The sequence below is a fragment of the Hyperoodon ampullatus genome (genome assembly GCF_949752795.1).
Source record: "Hyperoodon ampullatus genome assembly, chromosome: 5".
In the NCBI taxonomy this organism is placed as follows: Eukaryota; Metazoa; Chordata; class Mammalia; order Artiodactyla; family Ziphiidae; genus Hyperoodon; species Hyperoodon ampullatus.
The window spans coordinates 84,716,398-84,737,937 of NC_136918.1; the positions used below are offsets into that span (position 1 = coordinate 84,716,398).

Below are 21,540 nucleotides of genomic sequence, written 5' to 3' on the forward strand. Positions count from 1 at the left end.
AATTAAAACAATAAAAAAACCTGAAATGAAACCAACCTACCATTGAAATTAAATTCCAGAAAAGTGATTTGCAAATAACACTCAAAGACTTGAGAAAAAATGGAAAGTAGGCCATGTGGAGCCTAGTGTGGAAAAAATAAATCCAATTAAACAAGATTGTCGTATACACTCTGAAGGAAATGTGCTCAGAATTAAAGGTAGGAAGCTGCTGTTTTATAAGTTTGAAGATGGATCATGTTTCATTAACACTTGTCCAAACTAAAAATTAGGCCAGAATTGGGTATAGATATGGAGAGTGTCAATAATGTGATGTTTTGCATATGTATGTATTCACGTATATGCAAACTTATTTTAATTATATTAGAAATGAGAACTGCAAGGTTTCAAGGATCAACTAGACAGCTTAATAAAAGAAGTATTCTTAAATTTGAAGTAGGGGCCAAACTATTTTTAGAAGAACTCTGTTGAATAGAATTCTCCCCTAAAACATTGATGAAACCTGTTTCTTATCCCAGTCACTAAAAATAAGACTGTTAAAATGTGCCTGTTTTTTAGACTTGACAAGAAACTCAGTGTTCATGGAAAGCATCCCATTTTGAATTCCTGACATGCCACAGTCATTTTAAAACATTTATCTTCTACTGTTGCTGCAGAGATTGACAGCATTTTATCATGTTGCCATCTTGCAAATATCATGATGTGACAAACATGCACATACGCGTTTGTCCCAATGGGTAACATTTTCAAAGAGGTCATGCTCCATCCAAGATGGGCTTTGTACAGTGTCACTCTTACTCGAGGTATCCTTTGTGAGAGCAGTTCTACAGCCACACAGTCAAATATTGTATCTGATCACTCTTTATGATATATATAACATTGAACAAAACGAAGCCAGACACTGTTCACAAAGGACAGCTGTTTGATGTTGAAAAACAGTTTGGACCAGGATGGAGCATGTGGGATTTTGTTGAACTTGTTATTTTCCCACAAACAGAACTGTTGATTGGAGAATGACCCTAGTTTGATTTCACATTGTAGATAGACTGTTGTCGATAACTTCCATAGATCCAGTAGTTTTAGAGAATAGAGTTTATCTTACTACTAATACTTAGGGCTTCTGCTCGTAGAAATTGAAAAGCTGTTCATGGAGACTTGGGGTAGCTGGTGAGAGAGGTAGTTGTAGGAAGTGCCCTCTTAAGTTTCCTGTTCCTTACAAGGACTTTTACTTTCTAGAATCAAATCTGTTTTCTTCTCTTCTTTCCAATCAATATGGCAGCCCATGTGAAATACAGTTTCCTGTGGAAAAAAATACTAACATATGGGATCCTTAACCCTTTTTATAGAGCCCCTTGTGTACCGAAATATCTAAGAAAAGATGACTGCCTCACTGTGGTCGTAACTATAACATGAGACACCTTCATTTAATTAAGCATTATACATTGTCATCATCTATGTGCAATCCTACCTTTCCCTCCTAAAGTGTGAAGATGTCTATAAGCAGATGGTTGATGCAAATGGCCTGAAGGATTTTTGAGCCAATTAATTTCCATAAGGTGTTTTGAAAGTAGGAGAAAGTCCCCAAGCTCCTTTACTCTCCTCCCATCATAAAAAAAGAGAACTTTCCCTCCTACTTTCCAATAACAGGAACACATGTTTAATTTCAGCTGCTTCATTGTTAATATCTCTCATTGGAGGGTCTCCCCTCCTACCCCCTCTCTACAGGGCTCATCAAGGTGACTGGGGATAAGCAGCAGAGTTGCAGCAGGAATGCAGTCCTAAACCTCTTTAAGCTGTGATTTAAAAAAAAACAAGGCTCAGTAAATCAAATGTGTTTCCCTTGGGTTTCCTTCATCACATTGCTTGATTTTCTGCAGTGATAATAGTAATACTGGAATTACGCCAAAGGATAATTTGTATTGTCTGCAGCCAATCAGAAATTTTCAAACTTCCTTTCCTCTTATGCCCAAAACAAAACCAAACAAAAAAATCAGGGTGCTTCCCTGCTCCTTAATTTAAAAGATAGATACATAAATAAATAAATAAATAAATAAATAAATAAATAAAAGAGTGTGCCATTTTTTATCTGTTCCTGATAGGTGTTTTTTCCCATTCATTTTAATTTAGGTTTATTTATTCTGAAATGAGTCCTGAATTGCATATATTTGCATAACTACCCCTGACTACATCGCTGCAGAAAATCCACTGAATTGTAAAATGAGGCAAGAGGCAGCTCTAAACGTCTGAGGGAACTTTTCTCAGTTTGTTAGTCTCCAATCATTTCCTGAGGGCTCTGAATACTGAGAATCGGGTAACATTGCTCCCGTGTCCTCCCCATGCACAGCCCCTCATGACGGACGTGCACCAGAGATGCTCTCACATTTAGAAGGACCGCAGGTGCAGAATGAGGTGATGAAACCAGCCTCCCAAAGTAAAAATAAAGGGAAAGAAGAGAAATGGACAAGAGCAAACCACCGTTGTGTGTTTATCACCCTCAAGTGAAGAATTCCCTCGAGCTCAAGGCTCTCTGGCCACAATTGCTGCCACTTAAAAAAAAAGAAAATTAATAACCCTGGAATCTGTCTACCCTGTTTGCCTCCCATCTGATTATTTATTCCAAGTGAACAGCCTTTCCATTCACTAACCCCGTGTGGCTAGTAGGCTTGGGAAATGTTTGAGATTATCTTCTAGGTTCAGGCACTGCACTGGGTTTGTTCATAGCTGCTTGCCATTCCGTTCCTGTTTTTCCATTGATAAAACACATTGTGCATGGCTGGGTTTGCATGATTAATACAGCTGTCTAAAGCTCACTCTGAAAACAAAACACGCCCCACAATTAAAGTTAAAAAAAAAAGTTAATATCCACAAACAAACCAGGCTTGCAGAAATCTGCACTCCTCCTGGCCTGCTTCCTCCCACAGGGAGACTGGTATTGCTATGGGTGGGCCTGGCATCTGAACAGCCAGATTCTATCTCTAGAAAGAGGAGGAGATGTACCTGTCCTCAGCTGGCACTCCCAGGAATGGGTTCTCAAATCAGACTCCACTGGCAAGGAAGGAAAACAGGGAGAAAAATCCTACAAAGATCCCATGCTGTGAAGGTGGCCGGACTATCCATACAGCTTCATTTATTTTCTGTAGGATATTATCCCAGGGATCAATGAGAGAATGCTTCTTTTCTGCTCCTTATTATAACGGCAGTTTTACCTTGTCTAATAAAAATGGTACTATTAATAATAATAATAACTAACATAGATAGTGGGCTTCTCCTGTAATAGAGTTCTAAGCGTTTTTGCATGTATTAATCCAATTAGTCCCTACACCCCTAGGAAACTAACATGCACTTCTCCTACACTTTTAATCATCAAAGTACACCCAAATTCCAATCTACTCCTTGTTGCACCCAGGCACATATAAAAATCTATAGTACATTATAAACCATTATATAACCATTATGTATGCACTCATGTTCATTAGATATGTATTAGATATATCTGTCTAATGAATTTTAAACACTCATCTAATTTATTTTATGTATTATAATTCTTATAATATATAATACAGTTGCCTTACAATCCATACACTTTTACAAAGTCCATTTCCAGACCCACTCAACACACAGAGTTGTATGCCCAACTCACGCAGAGATTTGAAAGCATCCATCTTTAAAAAACATGAGCAGAGCTGTCTGGCATCAGCACATCTAATTTCACACACTTATTCAGGCTGATTTACATACACACCTCTATTAATCATGGATAATTACTAGCATTGTTCTCTTTAATTCAGTTTTTCCAACTGTGAAATGGGAAAGAAATTATATTTTTCATGCCTACAAGCTCAAATGGTGTTTTAAATAACATATAAATAGAGCTTCAATTTCCTAGAAAGAAAGCATATTGAATGCAAAATGATCGTATTCAGATACACATGTCTTATAATTCTTAAAGATGCACTTATAGTTAAAGATGAACTTGTATCATGTATCATGTTGCCTGGATATTAGTTAGATAAAAGTTTGGTTTGGCCTCATTATAGTTTGACGTATTTTGACTTCTAGGGATGTCTGAAATGCCCAAACTGCTAACAAGTTTAAATAGAGAAGTATCCCAAGGTCAGATAAAGAAGACTTTTCATTATTTTTCACCACCATCATAATACTACACTTAAGAGGAGCTGCCAGCTACAGTTCCCTACTATGTGGCACACACTCATACACTCATGCACTTGCTGTGGATGCCCATATGCACATTGCCACCTGTCAGACTAATCCATAATGACCATCAGTCTAAAAAACCTGCCCTTTTTTTCTGCTCAAAGGTGTAAAGCATGTCCTAGGAACAGCTTCAGTGTTTAAGTACATTTCTCCTTTCCCACTAGGTGATGGAAACAAGGGTCTTGTTTTTTTTTTAATAGAACTTAGGTAGCCACATCAACACAAATTTACAGCAGAATCATGGGCCCTGATTAATACAATGAAGATGATTTATGAGTTGACATGAATACCTGACAACCACCCTCTGACTCCTTTAATGGGAACAGGAGTCTGACTTCCTCCCGGTCTATCCCAAGTGGGATAGTTGTGCCAATACTTCACCTAGAATCAATACTTCACCAGCCAATTCAATGATTTAGACCCAACTGTAATAGGTACCCCAAACCACTGATTTAGACCCAGTTGTAACAAGCACTTCTCTCTGTTGAATCCACTTCTGTGTTTTGCTCTTTCACCTCTTCATTATTCCTTCTGCCCTGTTTCCTAAACGGTTCTTGTTCTCTCCCTGTTAAAATTTTCTAGCAAGAATAATTCTGAAATTTATTCACGCTCTTATTTAAATGTCCAACAGAAGCTTGGAAGTGTTACCTCTCTCAGAATTTATATTTAGCTTCAAGCTAAATGGGTAAAAATCCTACAGCGTCAATTTAAAGGAAGGAGAATTTTTAGCCCTGGGACTCTTTTCTGATGCCTTTTCCTATTTTCCTAGTCTGGATCTGCCTACATCAGTCAGCCTTTCCTGGTGATCTCCCTGTATTTATGCCTTGCTGTGCTATTTAGATTTCTAGAGCCAGCAGGGACTTGAAGATGAATATTTTTTTTAAAATCCAAGCTCCCACTAAATTTTAATTTGATGGAAATATTTCTCTTCTATGAGCTTTATGAGAAAAAAATATCTTTCAAGGTAACAATTACATTTTGGGATTAAGTTTGAGTAATTGACAGTCTTGTCTTTTTAATTAAAAGGAAGAAAGCCGCCTAAGAAGAGCTCAGTGAGATTTGCAGCAGAAAATGTTAGCATGCTGCCCCAAAGGGTGAGAAGATCAGGATCTTGAATGGACAGAAAATGCTGATGCAGGTCCCTCTGGTCTTTAGAGAGCTCGCCTCAGTGTTTGCCAGAGGATGACATTTAGCAGGAGGTAGCAATGTGCTGTGAGGAGCGTTGCTGGGTGTAGCCAGGAAGGAGGTCTTTTCACTGGAAGCTTCGCTCTAGGTTCAGAGACATGATACGGATCAAGAGTCCTTAAAGGAAGTGGCACTACTTAAGAGTTAAAAAAGAAAGAATACATATTCTTCCAAGAATTGAATCATCAATGCAGTCTCAGCCCCTGACAAATTTCATAGTATAGCCCTGCAAAAGTATAATCTTTAATTTTCGTCTGCCCCATGGCTCCCTCTTTCCTTTTCACCTGAAATTCTTATTCCTGTTATCTGTATTTCTTGATCTTTTTCTCTACATTTTCCACCATATTCACCTTGCATTATGCATACACTCTCTCTTTGACATCCTTCAAATAAAACCATAGAAAAAGTTTTGGGGCTTCTCTGGTGGCACAGTGGTTGAGAGTCCGCCTGCCGATGCAGGGGACACGGGTTCGTGCCCCGGTCCGGGAGGATCCCACATGCCGTGGAGAGGCTGGGCCCGTGAGCCATGGCCGCTGGGCCTGCGCGTCCGGAGCCTGTGTGCTCCGCAGCGGGAGAGGCCACAGCGGTGAGAGGCCCGTGTACCGCAAAAAAGGAGAGAAAAAAAAAAAAAAGTTTTGATGTTGTTAGCATTCACTTCTAAACACTGGTTACCAGCCATGCAAGCACCACAAAGCCATTATCCCATCTATTTGGAGGAAACATCTACTTCTGAAGAGGCAAGATACAAATTAACCTTAGTAACAACTTCTCTTATACAGTCACTCCATCCCCACAATGTACTTTCATCATCACAAGTCATTTGTAGGTATTAAATTAAACAAGCACTTCCATAAGGGAAAAAAAAATCAGCTTAAGGGGTCCCACCTTACATCTCCCCTTGTATACTGTGGTGAAGAAACAACACACCTGCCAAGTCAGAACACAGCATGACATAATGAGTTCGGAATTCCAACGTAAGGTGTTCATTTGTACACAGATATATGATGGGGTAGGCAGACCACTCACTAGGACTCCACTGGGAATTGTCAGCTATAGAGGCCGCAAATCAGTAGGTGGAGAGACCTTAGAAGTCATTTATCATGCTTCCTAATTGGACCCTGGGGAGTCAAGCACTGCCATAGTTTACTGCACTATTTTACTGATCACAATGCTGATGGTAAAAGAAAACGCTTCCGACATCTCTGTAACACGTGTACGTTTCAATACCTAGACATTACCATTAACAGAGTATCTTTGCTATAAATCACAGCTATCAGTCCATTCTACTTTATCTGCCCCATACTCACAAGGGAGATTCTGCCTCAACCACTCACCTTCCAAACCTTGCAGTTCCGGTATGACTTTTAACTGCCCAAGAGGATATTGTTTGGGGCAACAGTAGCATCCTGTGCTTTCAAAAGATAAAAAAAAAAAAAGCAGTAAGAGAGAAATGTGCCTTGGCTGAGCACCCATTCTGTGCATCATCCCATCCTCTTTAGCCCGCACGGCACCAAGCATCCCCAGCCATGTTCTATGTTGGAAAGTTTCTTGGCCATTCTAAAGTGCTTTCTCAATTGTCCATGTGAATGTTTGGAGGGCAGAAGCAACTAAGAAAAAAAAGGAAAGAAAGAAGGAAAAGCAGTAGCTTGCACTTCTCTTTGTTGAATCGCAAGTTAGAGGGTAACTTGGGAGATTTGTTCTATTTTCTTCCCTGGAGTTCCTGAATACAGGTAAGTTCATTGTTGAAAGCTGCTTACTTTGTGTTGCAGTGCTGAAAAAGATGGCATGCGCTTATCCATGGGAGGTTAGTCTTCCCTAAGGATCAGGCCTCCCATTCTATCATTAAATGAATAGTGTCACTTGTTCTGCATTTAGATGTACTCTCCACTTGCTTTTGCTTTGTAAAGTTCCTTTTAGAGTCCACATTTTCTTTTCCTCTGATTTCTAACCGTGAGGAACACAAGAAATAAACTTCATTCTCAAAGGGCAGTGCACACTAGTTTCTGGCCCAGGTGAAGTTTATTTAACAATACACGATATTTTGATTACACTATTCATTCCCTCAAAAAAAAAAAAAAAAAAAAGGACTATCCTAGTACTTTTTACATGCCAAGCTCTCAGCTGGATCTTGGGAAACACTGTGGAGAGCAAGCCAGACATGTAATAGAGCTTACAGACCAGACGGGGCAGTAGATGATGAATTAAGCAATCACAGGAAAGTTTGCTAAGTTGAGGAAACCTGTGTGGTATATGGGGAGCACAGAACAGGGGCACCTTAGCTAACCTGGACTGGTCAGAGAGGCTTCCAGGTGAAAGTGAAGTTCAAAATTAAGGCAGAAGAGAGAAGGGAGAGAGGAACAGAACATCCCAGGAATGCAGAGGTCTAGAATCCAGGGAGAGCTGAGCAACATGGTCTAATGAATTTTTAAACTCTGAAAAAAAAAATACATTTTTCCCTAATAGTTTCTTACTTTTCCGTGTTTGCATCTGGCCTGTTTAAAAGAAAAGTGATAAACCAGTGGAGTTGAAAGAGAGGAGATGGGCATTTCTACCCCTGTTGCACATTTAAGACAAGAAAGAACACCCGTCAGCCTGATTGTACAGATATGTACGGGTAGTGTATACTGTATGGTAGGTAGTGTTACAGAGGTGAGTTTTCTGGAGGATGCTGAGAGCCTATTATCTAGCAGAACATCTAGAGAAAACTTTCAGCCTCTCAACAAGGAGGTTTGATAGTAGGTTTTTATTTTAGTTGTAGGAACGGTCAGGTCGTATGGAGCCATTTGCGTTTTCCAGGAGCTGCTCTAGAACCTGGCGATGATGCTATGTTTGGAGTCGGTGACACAGCAGGAATGACAGATAAATCACTGAGGCATCCTGGCGCTCCAAGTAGTACAGTCACTGCGAAGGGCCCAGAGCAGAACCGAGAACTGCCTTCACCAGGTTCTGCCCTGTGGCGGTCAGTGCCGCAGACGCAGGCCCTAGGGTAACTCTGAGCATACCACCTTTTTTTAATCCCTTATCTTCCCTTATTTCCAATAAATAATCCCTTATTTACAAGAGCCTTAAAATCCCAGGAAATCTCACAAATTCACTTGTTATCTCTGCATTCAAATTCCATAGGCTAGTTACCTTGATTCATGGTATTTGAATGTTTTTGATTTTGAAACTTGCAAAATGAAAACACATATTACATGGATTAAAGACCATCTTCAATCCCTTAGAATTTAAGTATAAAATGGATTCTAAAAAGGATCTGCAATTCACAATTTAGAGCATAGAAGTAGAGAGAAAGAAAACCAGACAGGAGGAAAATCTCTAGAGACCTACCCAAACCTGTTCTTTTTAAATCCTTTTTTAGCTAGTTAAATACATGAAGGCACAAAAGGCTTCAAATATACATAAAATGTATATTTTTAAACACGGAAAATATAATCTACTTTGCCCCAACAATAAGTAGATTCGGGGCTGGGAGATAGCTCTTTATGAAATGAGATGACTGTTCTTTAATTCCATCGAGGGGCAGAGGCCAAGATTTTACCCACAGGTGCAATGGGCGTGTTCCAGGCACAAGGGCAGAAGCACTTGTTTCTTCTTTAAGACAGAAGGTTCATGTCTGGCCCTAATACCTTACTGATAGCTGATTCAAACAAATTTGCTTCTGGAATTTTTCTATCTTATGCATATTTTAGGTGGAGTGGCCCAGGGAAACTCCTTTATTAAACTTAGCACATTGGGCATTCTCTAACATTTTAATTCACTGATTATTAAAAATTAAACCTCTCAGGCTAAATAAGAAATCTGCAGGATTTGAGAAGGCTGACTTTGCGGTAAGAGACTTAATGAAACCCTCTCTTTATGTCAGGAGTGCTTAGTGAGTCTGCACTCTCTGGAACCATCCATATCACAACTGAGCAGAGCCCGTAGCAGTTAAAGTTAATTCGTGCATCTCTACTCACTCTACAGGGCAATTACTTCAAGCGTGCAGTCAGAAGGACCTCATAAAACCATATATTACATTTCTTATTGCATTGTCACTTCATGCTGTAAAGACGATGTTCCTTATAGAAGTCAGACCTCACCTATCTTAGCTTCTCTTTAGTTTTACTGGATGATACCAGCCAACTAAAAAGTGGAGGAAAACATTCATTCTCTTTGTAATGATGTCATCCCAAAGCTAAAGAATCAGAAATTGATTATTTTCTTTTCCCCAGATTTAGAGTTTTTTTTAAAAAAATGCATTGATTTGTTTCTATAAATAGTTTTCCATTCTGATAATAAATGTTATGTATCCTCATTATGGAAGAATATGAAAATATATGAAACTATAAAGAAGAAAAATAAAGATTATATATAATCTCTCTCCCCAGAGATAGCACCATTAATAATGATATAAACAAATGTTTCGCCTGAATGTTTGAGCTGTCAGTGTACTATGAAATATTCAGGTTAAAACACCTAACCCGGGCTTCCCTGGTGGCGCAGTGGTTGAGAGTCCGCCTGCCGATGCAGGGGACATGGGTTCGTGCCCCAGTCCGGGAAGATCCCACATGCCGCGGAGCGGCTGGGCCCGTGAGCCATGGCTGCTGAGCCTACGCGTCCGGAGCCTGTGCTTCGCAACGGGAGAGACCACAACAATGAGAGGCCCACATACAAAAAAACAAACACCTAACCCTTTCTCCTTTTTCTGCCCTCTCTGAGGCTGGACCTGTTTCTGTGACTTGCTCAAGGTCACAGAAGAGGCAGGTCCAGGAGTAGTGTTCCTCCCCAAGCTAGTGCTCTCTCCACAGGGACAAACACTCTCTCAACTCTTCCAGGTCCTAAGTCAAACCTGACTCATTTTACAAGAGATTTCCCTTGTGTCACCTCCAGGATTTCCAGTAAGAGTCCTCCTTTCAGATGTGGGTCCTCCTATGCTCTCTTTCTAAATTGGGGTATTAATACAAATTTGTCTTTTTTTAATGAAATGACCTTTTATTGTAAAAATATTTTCTCCAATTCCCTTTAGTATAGAATGTTTAGTTAGTAGAGGGTTGGTTCACTAATTGATGAGAATAAGGAATGAGTTTCGATTATTTTATCATATAATGAGAAATTAGTTATGAAATAACTAAGAAAACAGGAATAATCTTAAATGTTGACGCTTAGAACTATTTCTGTATTTTGGCTTTTCCCCTGAACTAGACGCAGAATGATTACTGTGATTCTCAGAGAACATTACTCTAGAAATACTAGGCATTAGGGTTTATAAAACGTGAAGATAGTAAAAGAGAAAATTTAGAACTCTAACAATCCAAATAGAAATCATAGGCATATCTTTTTCCTATGTAAAAAGGAAAATAATAATAATACTTGTAAGTAGAAGTGCTAATCCCTAAAGCCTCCAAGTAGAGCAGAGAAACCATTGAGAAAGAAATTAACAACTTTCAGAGTGTGGCTTTGAAAATTGAATTAATAAAAATGTCCCCCTTTTAAGCTACTATAGAAAAAAAAGGTTTTATTTTTCAAAACCTTGACCAAAAAAAAAAAAAAAAAAGAGCACAAAAAATCATAAATTCCCATGGAGGACCCTTAACAAATGTTATGCTTCAGGTCCTCAGCATCAGTGAGGGAAGAAGAAGCATCGCGTCGAATATTCTTATACATTAATTTCATTAAATTTCTTAGTGATTTTAACTCTGTCCCTCTCTTACTTTTCCCAGGCAACTGGAGGATAAAATCTGTGTTGAATTTGGACCCTCCGTCTCCCCTGAACATACACTCTTATTAATTCTGGCCCAGAAAAAAAGTGCGATTAGTTATTTTAAGTCCTGTAACATGTCATTTTCAAAACCTGAGACATATCAGAAGATTGGCCTCATAGAAAGAGTTGTGCCATATGCAACAGAGAATGTCTCCTTCCTCCAATGGCTGTGGTGTATTGAAAAGTGAGCCGTTTACGTTCAAGTAAATACCCTGGAATTAGAACAATTGCACGAACAGTATAAACCGCTAAACTCTACATATCCTACCTGTGAATTAGAATGAATGCTTATAAGCATAGAATTAGAGATAAGTTGTCAAGAGTCAAAGTACTGAAAATCAATTCTTCTCCTCATGGATTCGTTGTACCCTCACCTCCTCTCCCAGATAAAATTCAAAGAAGGCAAAATGCCAAAATAGCTCATAAATATAGATATGGAAATTTCCTCAGGTACTAAGGGAGTTACCAAACTGTAAACTCTAGAGCTTCCAGTGAAGCATCCCTCACCTTCACAACACTCACTGTAATTACAGAGAAAGAGACAGAGACAGAGACCTAATTAAACCACATAATGGCAGATGAGAGAAAAGACTAAATCTGGCCTTTGAACAAAAGAACATCTTGGGTTTTTATTTTCTAAGGTTTAAATTTCATGAGTTCTTAAATAAAGCTTAGCCCTCCAGAAAATTTTCTACCTGCCAGGGATTTGGGGACTAATGAAAGGACCTCCCAGCCCCATATGGTTCTTTAAATGACTGTGAATTCCCAATAATCATTTTGCCTTTGTGTTGAGGCATAGTGGTTTCAGAGAATAAAATTTCCCCCTACCTAGAATCTTAGGGAGGGCAGCTCTTAAAGTATTGATTGATTAATTCATTCACTCAGTCACTCATTCATTTATTCATTTATGTACTCAGACACTTATTCAGCAAATCTATTGAACACATACTCTGTGCTAGAGAAATAGTGAGCTGAGGCTACAGTAGTGAACAAGGAAGACATTGTCTATGCCAATGAGAAAAGCCCAGTCAGCTCTTTCTGATGCTACATGTTTGTATAACACGGCTGGTTCTAAAGAATCTGAAAGTCAAAAGTCAAAGACAGATTAGCATAAATAACTTCATCAAGGCACTTGCTTTTTCTAGTATTAAATTATTTTTCCCATTGCCTCCTTGTACGCCTTCATCAGGAGCTGAGATCTAAGCATATGACAATAATGCTTCCACAGAAGTCTAGAACTGTCTCTGTACTAGAACCCCCCAAAATTTTGTCCATTGTATTGCTGCAGATTTATCTTTTTATTTTACTATTTAGACTGGCACTGCCATGCTTACTTTTTAAGTGTATTTGCTAAAGCAAGATCGACGTATGGAGAGAAGTCTTCGAGAGGCATAAAAATGGTAGGTTTCAGGTATATTCTAATGGGTATGTCCAGGGAATCCCTACATAATTGGTATATCCCTGGCAAGGCAATTTTACTCAAGAACCTGAGATTGCCTTCACGTTGGAAAAGAAAGAATAATTGTCAGTTGTTAGGGACCAAAAAAAAATTTTTTTTCTTGCCTGTAATAGGAAAGACTCCTTTTTGCAAATAACATTTCATGCCTGATCTGAAAAAAAATAATTTTTTTTCTCACTACTGCCACCTCGTGGACAAATGTGATTTACTTTAGACGGCGCAAAGGAACATGTCTTAGTAATACCACAAGATGGCAGCATACAACCAAGTTTTCAAAGAGCCCCGCTCAAAAAAATACGGGATTTTGCTCCTCAAAAGAGAATGTTCTATTCTAACAGAAGAGGATGAGTAGGAAATAATTGTACAAAATAAGCACTCTGTTCCCTTTTTCTAAGTACAAATGGAATTCCAAGTGTTAAGATCATTAGTATTTCACAAACTAGTTCATTTATTGCAATAGGGAAGACTTCCTAAAATATAACTGGTAAGCTAGTTTGCTTTTTAAAGATATTTTAAACAAGTGTATATTTTTATCTGAATTTTTGTGACATTTTCTTCACAGAGTGTAGTATTTGAGCAATGTTTTTAAATTCTTTTGTTGAACTCTTTTTAATTGATTAGTAGGGGAGTGTCTGTTCCCTAAGAAATCCATTTAGGACATATAAACTTTTGCCCAAGCCTGTGCCAGTGACTGGTTAACCCATTGCTAGTTTTCTCCTGACCAAACTGCTGCCTAATCAGCCTGCTTCCCTATCACTTCAGTGTGCTAGCATTATCTTGTTTTGTTCATCCGTAGTGTTGCAGATTTTTAAAAAGAATTTTTTTTTGAAACTGTACTGCTATGGCTTGCTTTTAAGATCTGTTGTTCTCTTTTTCCGCCAAACTTTAACTGACAATCTTTCCTAGAAGGGATTTTTACCATAAACCTGACAACAACAACTCTTATTTATTGAGCATTTACTATGTGTCTGGCAGCATTCTAAGCATAGTATGATAATTAATTTAACTGATAGAATAAATTTATAAGAAGCATTTGATTAAACTTATTTTACAGTTGATGAAACTGAGGCAAAGAGAAATGAAGTGATAATTTATAGCCTAAGCAGAACTACTGGTTTCCCTGCCTGCCCAGGTTCCTGAACAATTGCTTGGAATTATTCCATGAGGCCTGGGATGGAGCAGGGAAAAACAAGTGTTCTTTACATGAAGATGATTCCATCACGGATCTAAGCCCCTTTGGGTGAAGAGCATCACTTTGTGACCTTGAGAGGTCCTTCTAAATTCTAAAGAATGATAAACCAAAAGGCTTGACCAAAGAAAGAAGTTGTACTTTGCACAGAGCAGAGTCAAACTTTCCCCAGTCGATACTGAATCATTTAAATGTCCCAGTGATAGATAACCCTAGAGTTATATAGGCTATGCTTACTCAGATTTGCTGTCGTAAAAATTCTAGAGGGGTATAGTGAATAATGTTCAGAGTTCTGGCTGGAGAACTGGGAGCCCTGAACTTCAATCTCAGCTCTGCTTCTTGCTGTTTGTGTGACCTTGGAGAACTGATTAGCCTCTCTGGGCCTCAGTTTCCTCCTATTATGATAAGCAATTCTCTACAGTGCCTTTTCCACAAATTTTAAGGTGATATGCTGATTTCAAAGAAAAGTGGTGAGACCAGGTATTATGAAAGAAAACAGGTGTCAGCGTGTTTAATATACAATTGAAACGTTAGTGGTCCAATGATCAGTGTGGTCAACAGGTGGAGACTGGCGTTTTATATCTTGATAGAATCTTGCTTCACTTCTAAGGTGAGAGAGACATCAGTTGCTGGCTTCTGCTAGGAGAGGAGCAGAAATCTTGCTCCAAGCTTCTGAATGGACTTCCATCCTGCTACAAGGAATGGACTAACTCTTCAAGGATAGTAGGGCAGGTACTGATGGCCTTGAGTGTCTTTGGAAGTGCACCAGCACTCATGGTATAAAAGAACATTCACACGGGGCTCCCCACCAGCCCCCACTCCACACCTGACCAGTTTAGGGAAACTGTCCTTAGATGCACACACAGTCCAGCTGATACTAGTTTTGCTAACGCTGAATTGTAGCCAAACATTTTCAAGACTTCAGACACTAGGATAATTGCGCCCTTCTTATTGGCATCATAAGAATGCTAGAAAACACCATGCTGTTTGAGAGCTTCTTGTTGTGGTCTCCTTTGGACGGGCAAATGGAAAATTGGGGAGGGAGAGGCTTAGGAGATTGCTCTGAACCTCAGAAACTTTGCAGACCTGATTCTGAAGATCTGACCCCTTTGTGCTAAATCAGAGAATAAAGAGTTCAGCTACTCAGATTCTCTGTTGTCTTAACAGAGTCTCAGATCCTCTGTTAGGAGGATGCCTGGCATACCTTTATTTTTCTCATACTTCAGTGATTCAGCCCGTTCTGTTTTGGCCCGTTTTGCACTCAGAGTGCCGTCATGCATTTGCTGTGCTAAACAGGGAACAATAACAGACTCAGCCTTTGCTTCCGTGGAACTCAAAGTTCACTAGTGAAGATAAGCATTAATCAAAACCTCAGACAAATGCATTTGAAATTAAAACTGAGATGAGTGTTATGAAGGAGAACAGAGCTTATAACAAAGGGACATAATTTTACCAAGGAGTCAAAGGAAGACATCTCTGTGGAATTTGTAACTGAAGCTTGAATGACGAGTGGGATTCCTAGTAGAGACATCATTAGGCCATAGGCCCCACAGCAGAGAAAACATGGTACCATGGAGCATCAAGATGGCTTGTGGGCTGGAATGCAGAGATGATAAACATTGATGAGGCTGGAGGGGTGAAAGGGCAGAGCCATGGATGTCATGCTAGGGATGTTAGCCTTTACCCCGGAAGCCATAAGAAAGCATAAACAAGTTTCAAGCAGGACAGTGAGGAGACTGGCTGTCCAAATCAAAAGCTTCTCTTTGGCTTGAGAGTCCAAGTCACTTAGTGAAAGCATGCCATTCAGGGATGCAGGGCTACATGCTGATCTTCAAAGAGAAGAAAATCCCTATCCAACAGCCATGGTTTGGGCTCCTATATCTGAGCAGTCATTCAGCTGGTCCTGAGATTCAAAGTATCCTATGGGAATGTTCCATATTTACTCCTAAAGGTCTAAGTACTGTGGTTTAATTGATAAGGATACTTAAAAGGAAGGCAAGTATTTGACCTATAGAAGCTCTTCCAACCCTGAGATTTATTTATACACTCGACAAATATTTATTGAATACCTGCTGCATGCCGGGCTCTTATCTAGGCCCCAGGGGTACAATGGTTGACAGTACATGCACTGTTGCTGCCTTCATGGCACATATGTTCTAACAGAGGAGATAAACTCTGAACAAGCAAATAAGTAAGTGTATGACATGATGCCAAGTAGTGATCGGTGCTCTTAATATTAGTAAATCAGGGTAAAATAATAGGAAGTAACAGAGGATACCATTTTTGAGAAGGTGATGAGAGAAATCCTTCCTGGGTTGTTGACATTTCAGCAGAAATCTGAATGAAGTGACTGAGTAAGCCAGGCAGAGGTCTGGGGAGGAACACTCCAAGCAGTTGAAACAGCAAGTGCAAAGGTTTGAAAGTTGGAATGGATTTCGTGTATTAGAAGAAAAGGAAGAAAGGCAAAGGAAGAAAGTCAATTAGCTTGAGTAAAGCAAACCAGGAGCAAAATGGTAGAATGGGGTCGGGGGCCAGACACATCCTATCATTCCCCTAAATTGCAGTCAAGTGTACTTTTACATGCCATACTCAGAGTTCTTGTACTTGTTTGCGCACATCACATGTTACATCAAGTATTCGTAGTTGCAAATTGTTTTTGCCACCTCCAACTGCACAACATTTGTTCCAACAAAACAATCTCTTTCTGTGTGCATTTCTTTCCATCTCTACCCATATATGTTCCTCCGAGAGTGTTCTTCCCACCCTTCCTCTCATGCTCCTTTCACTGGAGAGTACCAGACTACCTTTGTGCTTATTCTCAATTGATACAGAACTTTTTACCTGTTTTTGTTTTGCTAAATGTTTCCTTTTTAGAAATTGGCACCACCGTGCACTTCAAGCAAAAAGGTATGGTTCTTATTTCTGATTACCTTCTGTATGTTAAAATTAAGATTCTACAGAAATACATTAGGGCCTTATACACTTTATTTCATTTCAATAATCAGTGATAATAAATTCCATAACACATTTGCTACTATTTTTCCCAAATTGTGAACTTTCTCATTTGCGAAAAACAGCCCCTGATCCAACCCATGACCCCAATATTGCTTTTGACAGCTATTCATTTTTAAATCTCTGGAACTGAGCAAGTTATTCCCCCTCCCACTTTCCTTAAGTGCCCATGGTTAATTCTTGCAGAGCTGCACTTTGGGAAATGTTCACTGCCCAATGACAAGGCTTTCAGAAGAGACAGAGTCTACTTTACCATCCCTTGTTGGCTGCTCAAGTAGATATATTGCTAAAGGAGATAGAACAGAGTCTCCTAAAATGGAGCACTTGAGCATTTAATATCCCCTCCTGCCTGAGCGTTCTCCCAGGTCTTCATATACTCTCACCCTGCTACACGATACCCGGGCTGCTGGGATATCCCGGGATTTTGTGCCCTCCAACTGCCCCACATAACTTCATCAGCCATGTGGCATATAAGTTGTATACTTTCCCCTACAAAGACAGTGCAATCAGTTCAAAGCTTCAGGATATGGACCCTAAGATTCAAACAATTTGCCAATTCTGAGGTGTCATCTTCACAAAACCAACAGAAATCCCCGACAGTGTCATGGAAAAATCTGTTTGGCAGACACCACCCTCCATAAATCTTCATGGCCACCCACTTGGATTGGTAATTGTCTCCTATGAAGATGTCTTCTTCTCTGAGTTTCAAAGGGGATGAGACTACCAAGATCATTCTCAATAGTGAGAACCTATTCTTGTGGTACTTAGAGCCTATGAGTGAAGAGCCTCAGAGATTGTGCACACTTTGTTGGTTATACCCAGGAAAGGGCCAGCACCGTGTTTATGACCAGTGCTAGCAAGTCCTCACAGAATGCAGCAGGGAAGAGGTGACCAAAAATATGTACATAGGACCAAGATTATTTGGGGCAAAAAGTATAAACTACCATTCTCTTCAGCCCTTCTTCCCTCTCCAATGCCATGATTATCAATTACATTTGAATCTTAAGTAGCTGGTGTTAGTAGAACAGTGATACCACAGAGCTTTGGTGTGGAGGGGAAAATAGGGCATAGGATTTTTTTTTTCAAAGACCAACGAGAAAAATTCCTCGTGTCATTCAAAGAAATTCTAAGTAATGGCCTAAAATTTCAAAATTTTGCAAGTCAAAATATTTGATGCTGTTTTGATGGAAAAAATATGATAATCCCACTTCACTGTGAGAATACTTCAGCCTTACCCAAGACTCACTTTATAGAAAGAGGAGCTAATGCATAAAGAAGTATGGAGAAGGAACCCAAATTTAATTCTAAGACACACGGGTCAAAGAAAATATTAATATATCCCCTCTTCCAATCTGCTCCAGCCTGGAAATTATAGGCTGTCATCTCCAGTGGATTCATTCACGCAGAGAAAGCTGTACTGGTGGAAAGTGGACAGCAGGTGGCGCCAAAGTCCGTCTTTTTCCCTTTAAACATGGCTCCCAGGACATTGACGGGGGGCCTCAGTCTGGGCATCTAGATACTGAGACATTAGGAGATTATTTTTCTCCTTTGCTTAACAATTATTTTGTATATCGTTTATATTTTTGTTTTCTTCTTAGTCAGTCAATCCTTAGTAATTCTAAGAAGAATTCAAACTTAAACTCATCTGGCCATTCTTCTTTTCTTGTATGACTGAACTATGTACAGGAATAAAATTATAAATGACCTGGATACCTTAGTGGCTGGAAGGAATGCCCAGTGATCACTGAGGGTTTGGTTAATGATTATTTTGAATAAATCTGGTCCCAAATCCTGGAAAAGAGCTCAAAGTATTCAGGAGAAGCAACAGAAATGCTGCCACATTGAATCACAAAGTGTCTCCAAGCACATGCTCTCTAAAGCGGGTGCTGAAAAATCACCTTGTCCTTTCATTGAGATTTTACTGAAAGACAAATCAGTTGGTTTAGCATCCTGCATCAGATTTGTAGGGTAAAGACTTGCCCCCAAATTCTCAGATCCCGAAATTTCAGGATGTTTTATCAATCTTGCCCTTAATCACAAATCCCTTTGATAAGCATTGTCATGGCAAAGTGTGGTCCGGCTTCGACCCCGATACAGAGTCTCACCTATCATCCTGTCCTGGGGCTGAGAACCTTGACCTCGTGTGTTGACTCAAGATTCCCAATCCTGCGGCAGCTAAATTCCGCACCTTCAGGTCAAACGTTAAAAGCCTTGACCCAGTTCACAAACCAATGCCTTTGATTCAGGTATTTCATGCCTTTCTGTAATCCAGACTTCTAGAGTTAATAACAATAATGATAATTCTACTGCTTATTGAATGTTTACTAGATAAACACATATACACATATAGGATGTGGCTAAATACCAGATATGATTTTTGTCTGTTACATGAAAAACATGTAGCAATTTTTGAATTGTGGTTCTATTTGCGCATCTATTCTTAAGGCTAATTTATGTTTGCAGACTCTTGCTTTCATTATATCTGTCAGTATATAAAAGCACTTGCTGAGTGTGGCCATCTGGCGTGGGAAATAAGATTTATTATTTGCATTTCCACGAATAAGCAGAAATTTCATAACTATGAGCTAAAACATAATTAATGATTTTGCTGATTATTCTTTCCTGAAAGAGCCATTAACTGAAGTTGTCTCCTATGCCGTCATATACATGTCTGTAATTGCACACACATTTGTGTTGATTCCACAACTATCACCCGTTTGCCCTTGTACTTTTACAAGCCTATTTATTTTTTCTCAAAACCAATTATGAAAAGAGGAAGTCATATAAGCACATCAAATAGCTATATGAGAGCACTTAATAAATAGTAATTGATAGAGATGAAAATATCTTTAACAGATCCACAAAATCCATTTCCAATATGTAATAATAATTTTATTAGAGATAAAATTAAAGATTATTAGCACAGTTGTACTGGGATTCCCTATGTATAACATAGAATAGCATGTGAAAGTAACAGTGAATTCTCAATTATGTGTATTAAAAGACCTATAACGTGTGTATATCATGTGTATATATGAGTATGCATACAACAAATATACTTCTCATGGTATCTGCATATATATGTGTGTACATACATTAGCAAGAACGTTATATATGAAAGGTTTATCTAGGTTCATATATGCATATATCATATTTTTCAATGATGGCATTTTTGTTTTTTCAAATATTTACTACCCTTCAAATAAAATGGTAACACTAGACTTTTCAGACTCCCCCAGGTACCACTCAACTCCAAGATATCTGAAAGATAATCTAGCCTGTCCCAGCACTAAAAATGAGATTAAGAAAATAGGCAGAATTGAGTCTTTCTGAAAACTTTCTGTTTTCATACTATCCCTAGGGCAAAACAAAAATCATTCTTGCTTAACCCTGTATGGCCTCAATTTGTGTGTAGACTTTGTTTTGGAAGCATCACTGACACACTAATCCAAACAAATGTGCCACAGAGCTCATGACATCTAAAGTCTAAAGAGGAATTAAAATGATAGGGAAACACATTGCCATCACGCCAGAAGCCCTGGAGAGATACCATTAAAGGAGATGAAAGGTCCTAAAAGGCCAGAAAGAATGGGGTGGGGGGGAGGTGAATTAGGAAGAACATTGAGCTAAGACTCAGAACACTAGGGCCTGGTCAACAATTACTAATCAGGTGCTTTGTGCAGGATGTAAAATCTTCCTGAACCTTAATTCCTCATGAAAAGCGTGAACCTGAAGGTAGCTACAGTGCCTTTTATTAATATGATCCTACAGCCATTCAGAAAAATTAAATTGATTGAATATTTACATTGTTTTTCTGTGTTTCCATAGCTCAACATATAATAACACTCATTTTATCCTGTAACTATGCTGTTCAAACTTTGTATATATTCATGTTTTTATATTAGGGGTTATTTTTAATATTCTCAAGAGACATTCTAGTAAAAAAAATCTTCTAATGAAAATCATTTTTTCAAAGATAATGGATGCCATCCTGTTGTTTTGTTTGTTCTGGGCTACTGTTTTAAACAAACCCAGATTTTATTTGCCGAATGTTTGACAAAAGACTCACCAGCACCTCTTCACTGTGTAACCACACTGTGCAGTGGTGACAGGCAAAGTCTCTGGAGCCAGCCACATGGGGGATCCCCAGCTCCTCTGCTTACTAGCTGTGTAAACTCGTGCGATGGATTTAACCTGTCTGTGCCTCCCTTATCTCACTGTGAAACAGGGTTCACTAGAGTACCTGCCTCATAACATGCTTGTATGCTTGTATTTGTAAAGCATTTATAACAGTACTTGTAAGAAGTGCTCCATAATTGTTCCTTGGTTGTATTTGGTTGTTGTTGTTCCTATTATTATTTACATAAAACACAGATAGGAAAACATTTTTGAGTTCAACATTTTCTGTATTATTTTACACCTGATCTGGTATGTTTGTAGACAATTTTGGAAACATGTACCTACCAGAGAATGCTTCCATTGCATTTGAAAACCATCATAGGTTTAAACACACACACACACACACACACACACACTCATTCACACATATTGATCTCCGTATGTGCCCTCAAAACTTCCAAGTGACACATAATTACAGTGACACCAATTTCTCTTTTGAATGTCATTGTCTAAGCATACAGTTTTTTTTATTTATTTTAATTTTTTAACATCTTTATTGGAGTATAATTGCTTTACAATGGTGTGTTAGTTTCTGCTGTATAACAAAGTGAATCAGCTATA

The 21,540-nt window shown here is 38.9% G+C and overlaps 1 protein-coding gene across 2 annotated transcripts in view; it reads left to right on the forward strand.

Annotated features, from left to right (window-relative positions):
* The window catches only part of LSAMP (limbic system associated membrane protein), a gene marked incomplete at its 5' end in the record, with an annotated part of 637,506 nt that overhangs the window by 613,149 nt on the left and 2,817 nt on the right, over positions 1-21,540 (forward strand). Inside the window, one exon of one of the 2 annotated variants that reach the window (XM_079705348.1) lies at positions 16,663-16,695. The exons of the other annotated variant lie outside the window; for it this stretch is intronic. Coding sequence (XP_079561474.1) covers positions 16,663-16,695 — 33 coding nt within the window. The remainder of the gene's footprint in view (positions 1-16,662; positions 16,696-21,540) is intronic. 2 annotated transcript variants of the gene reach the window in all.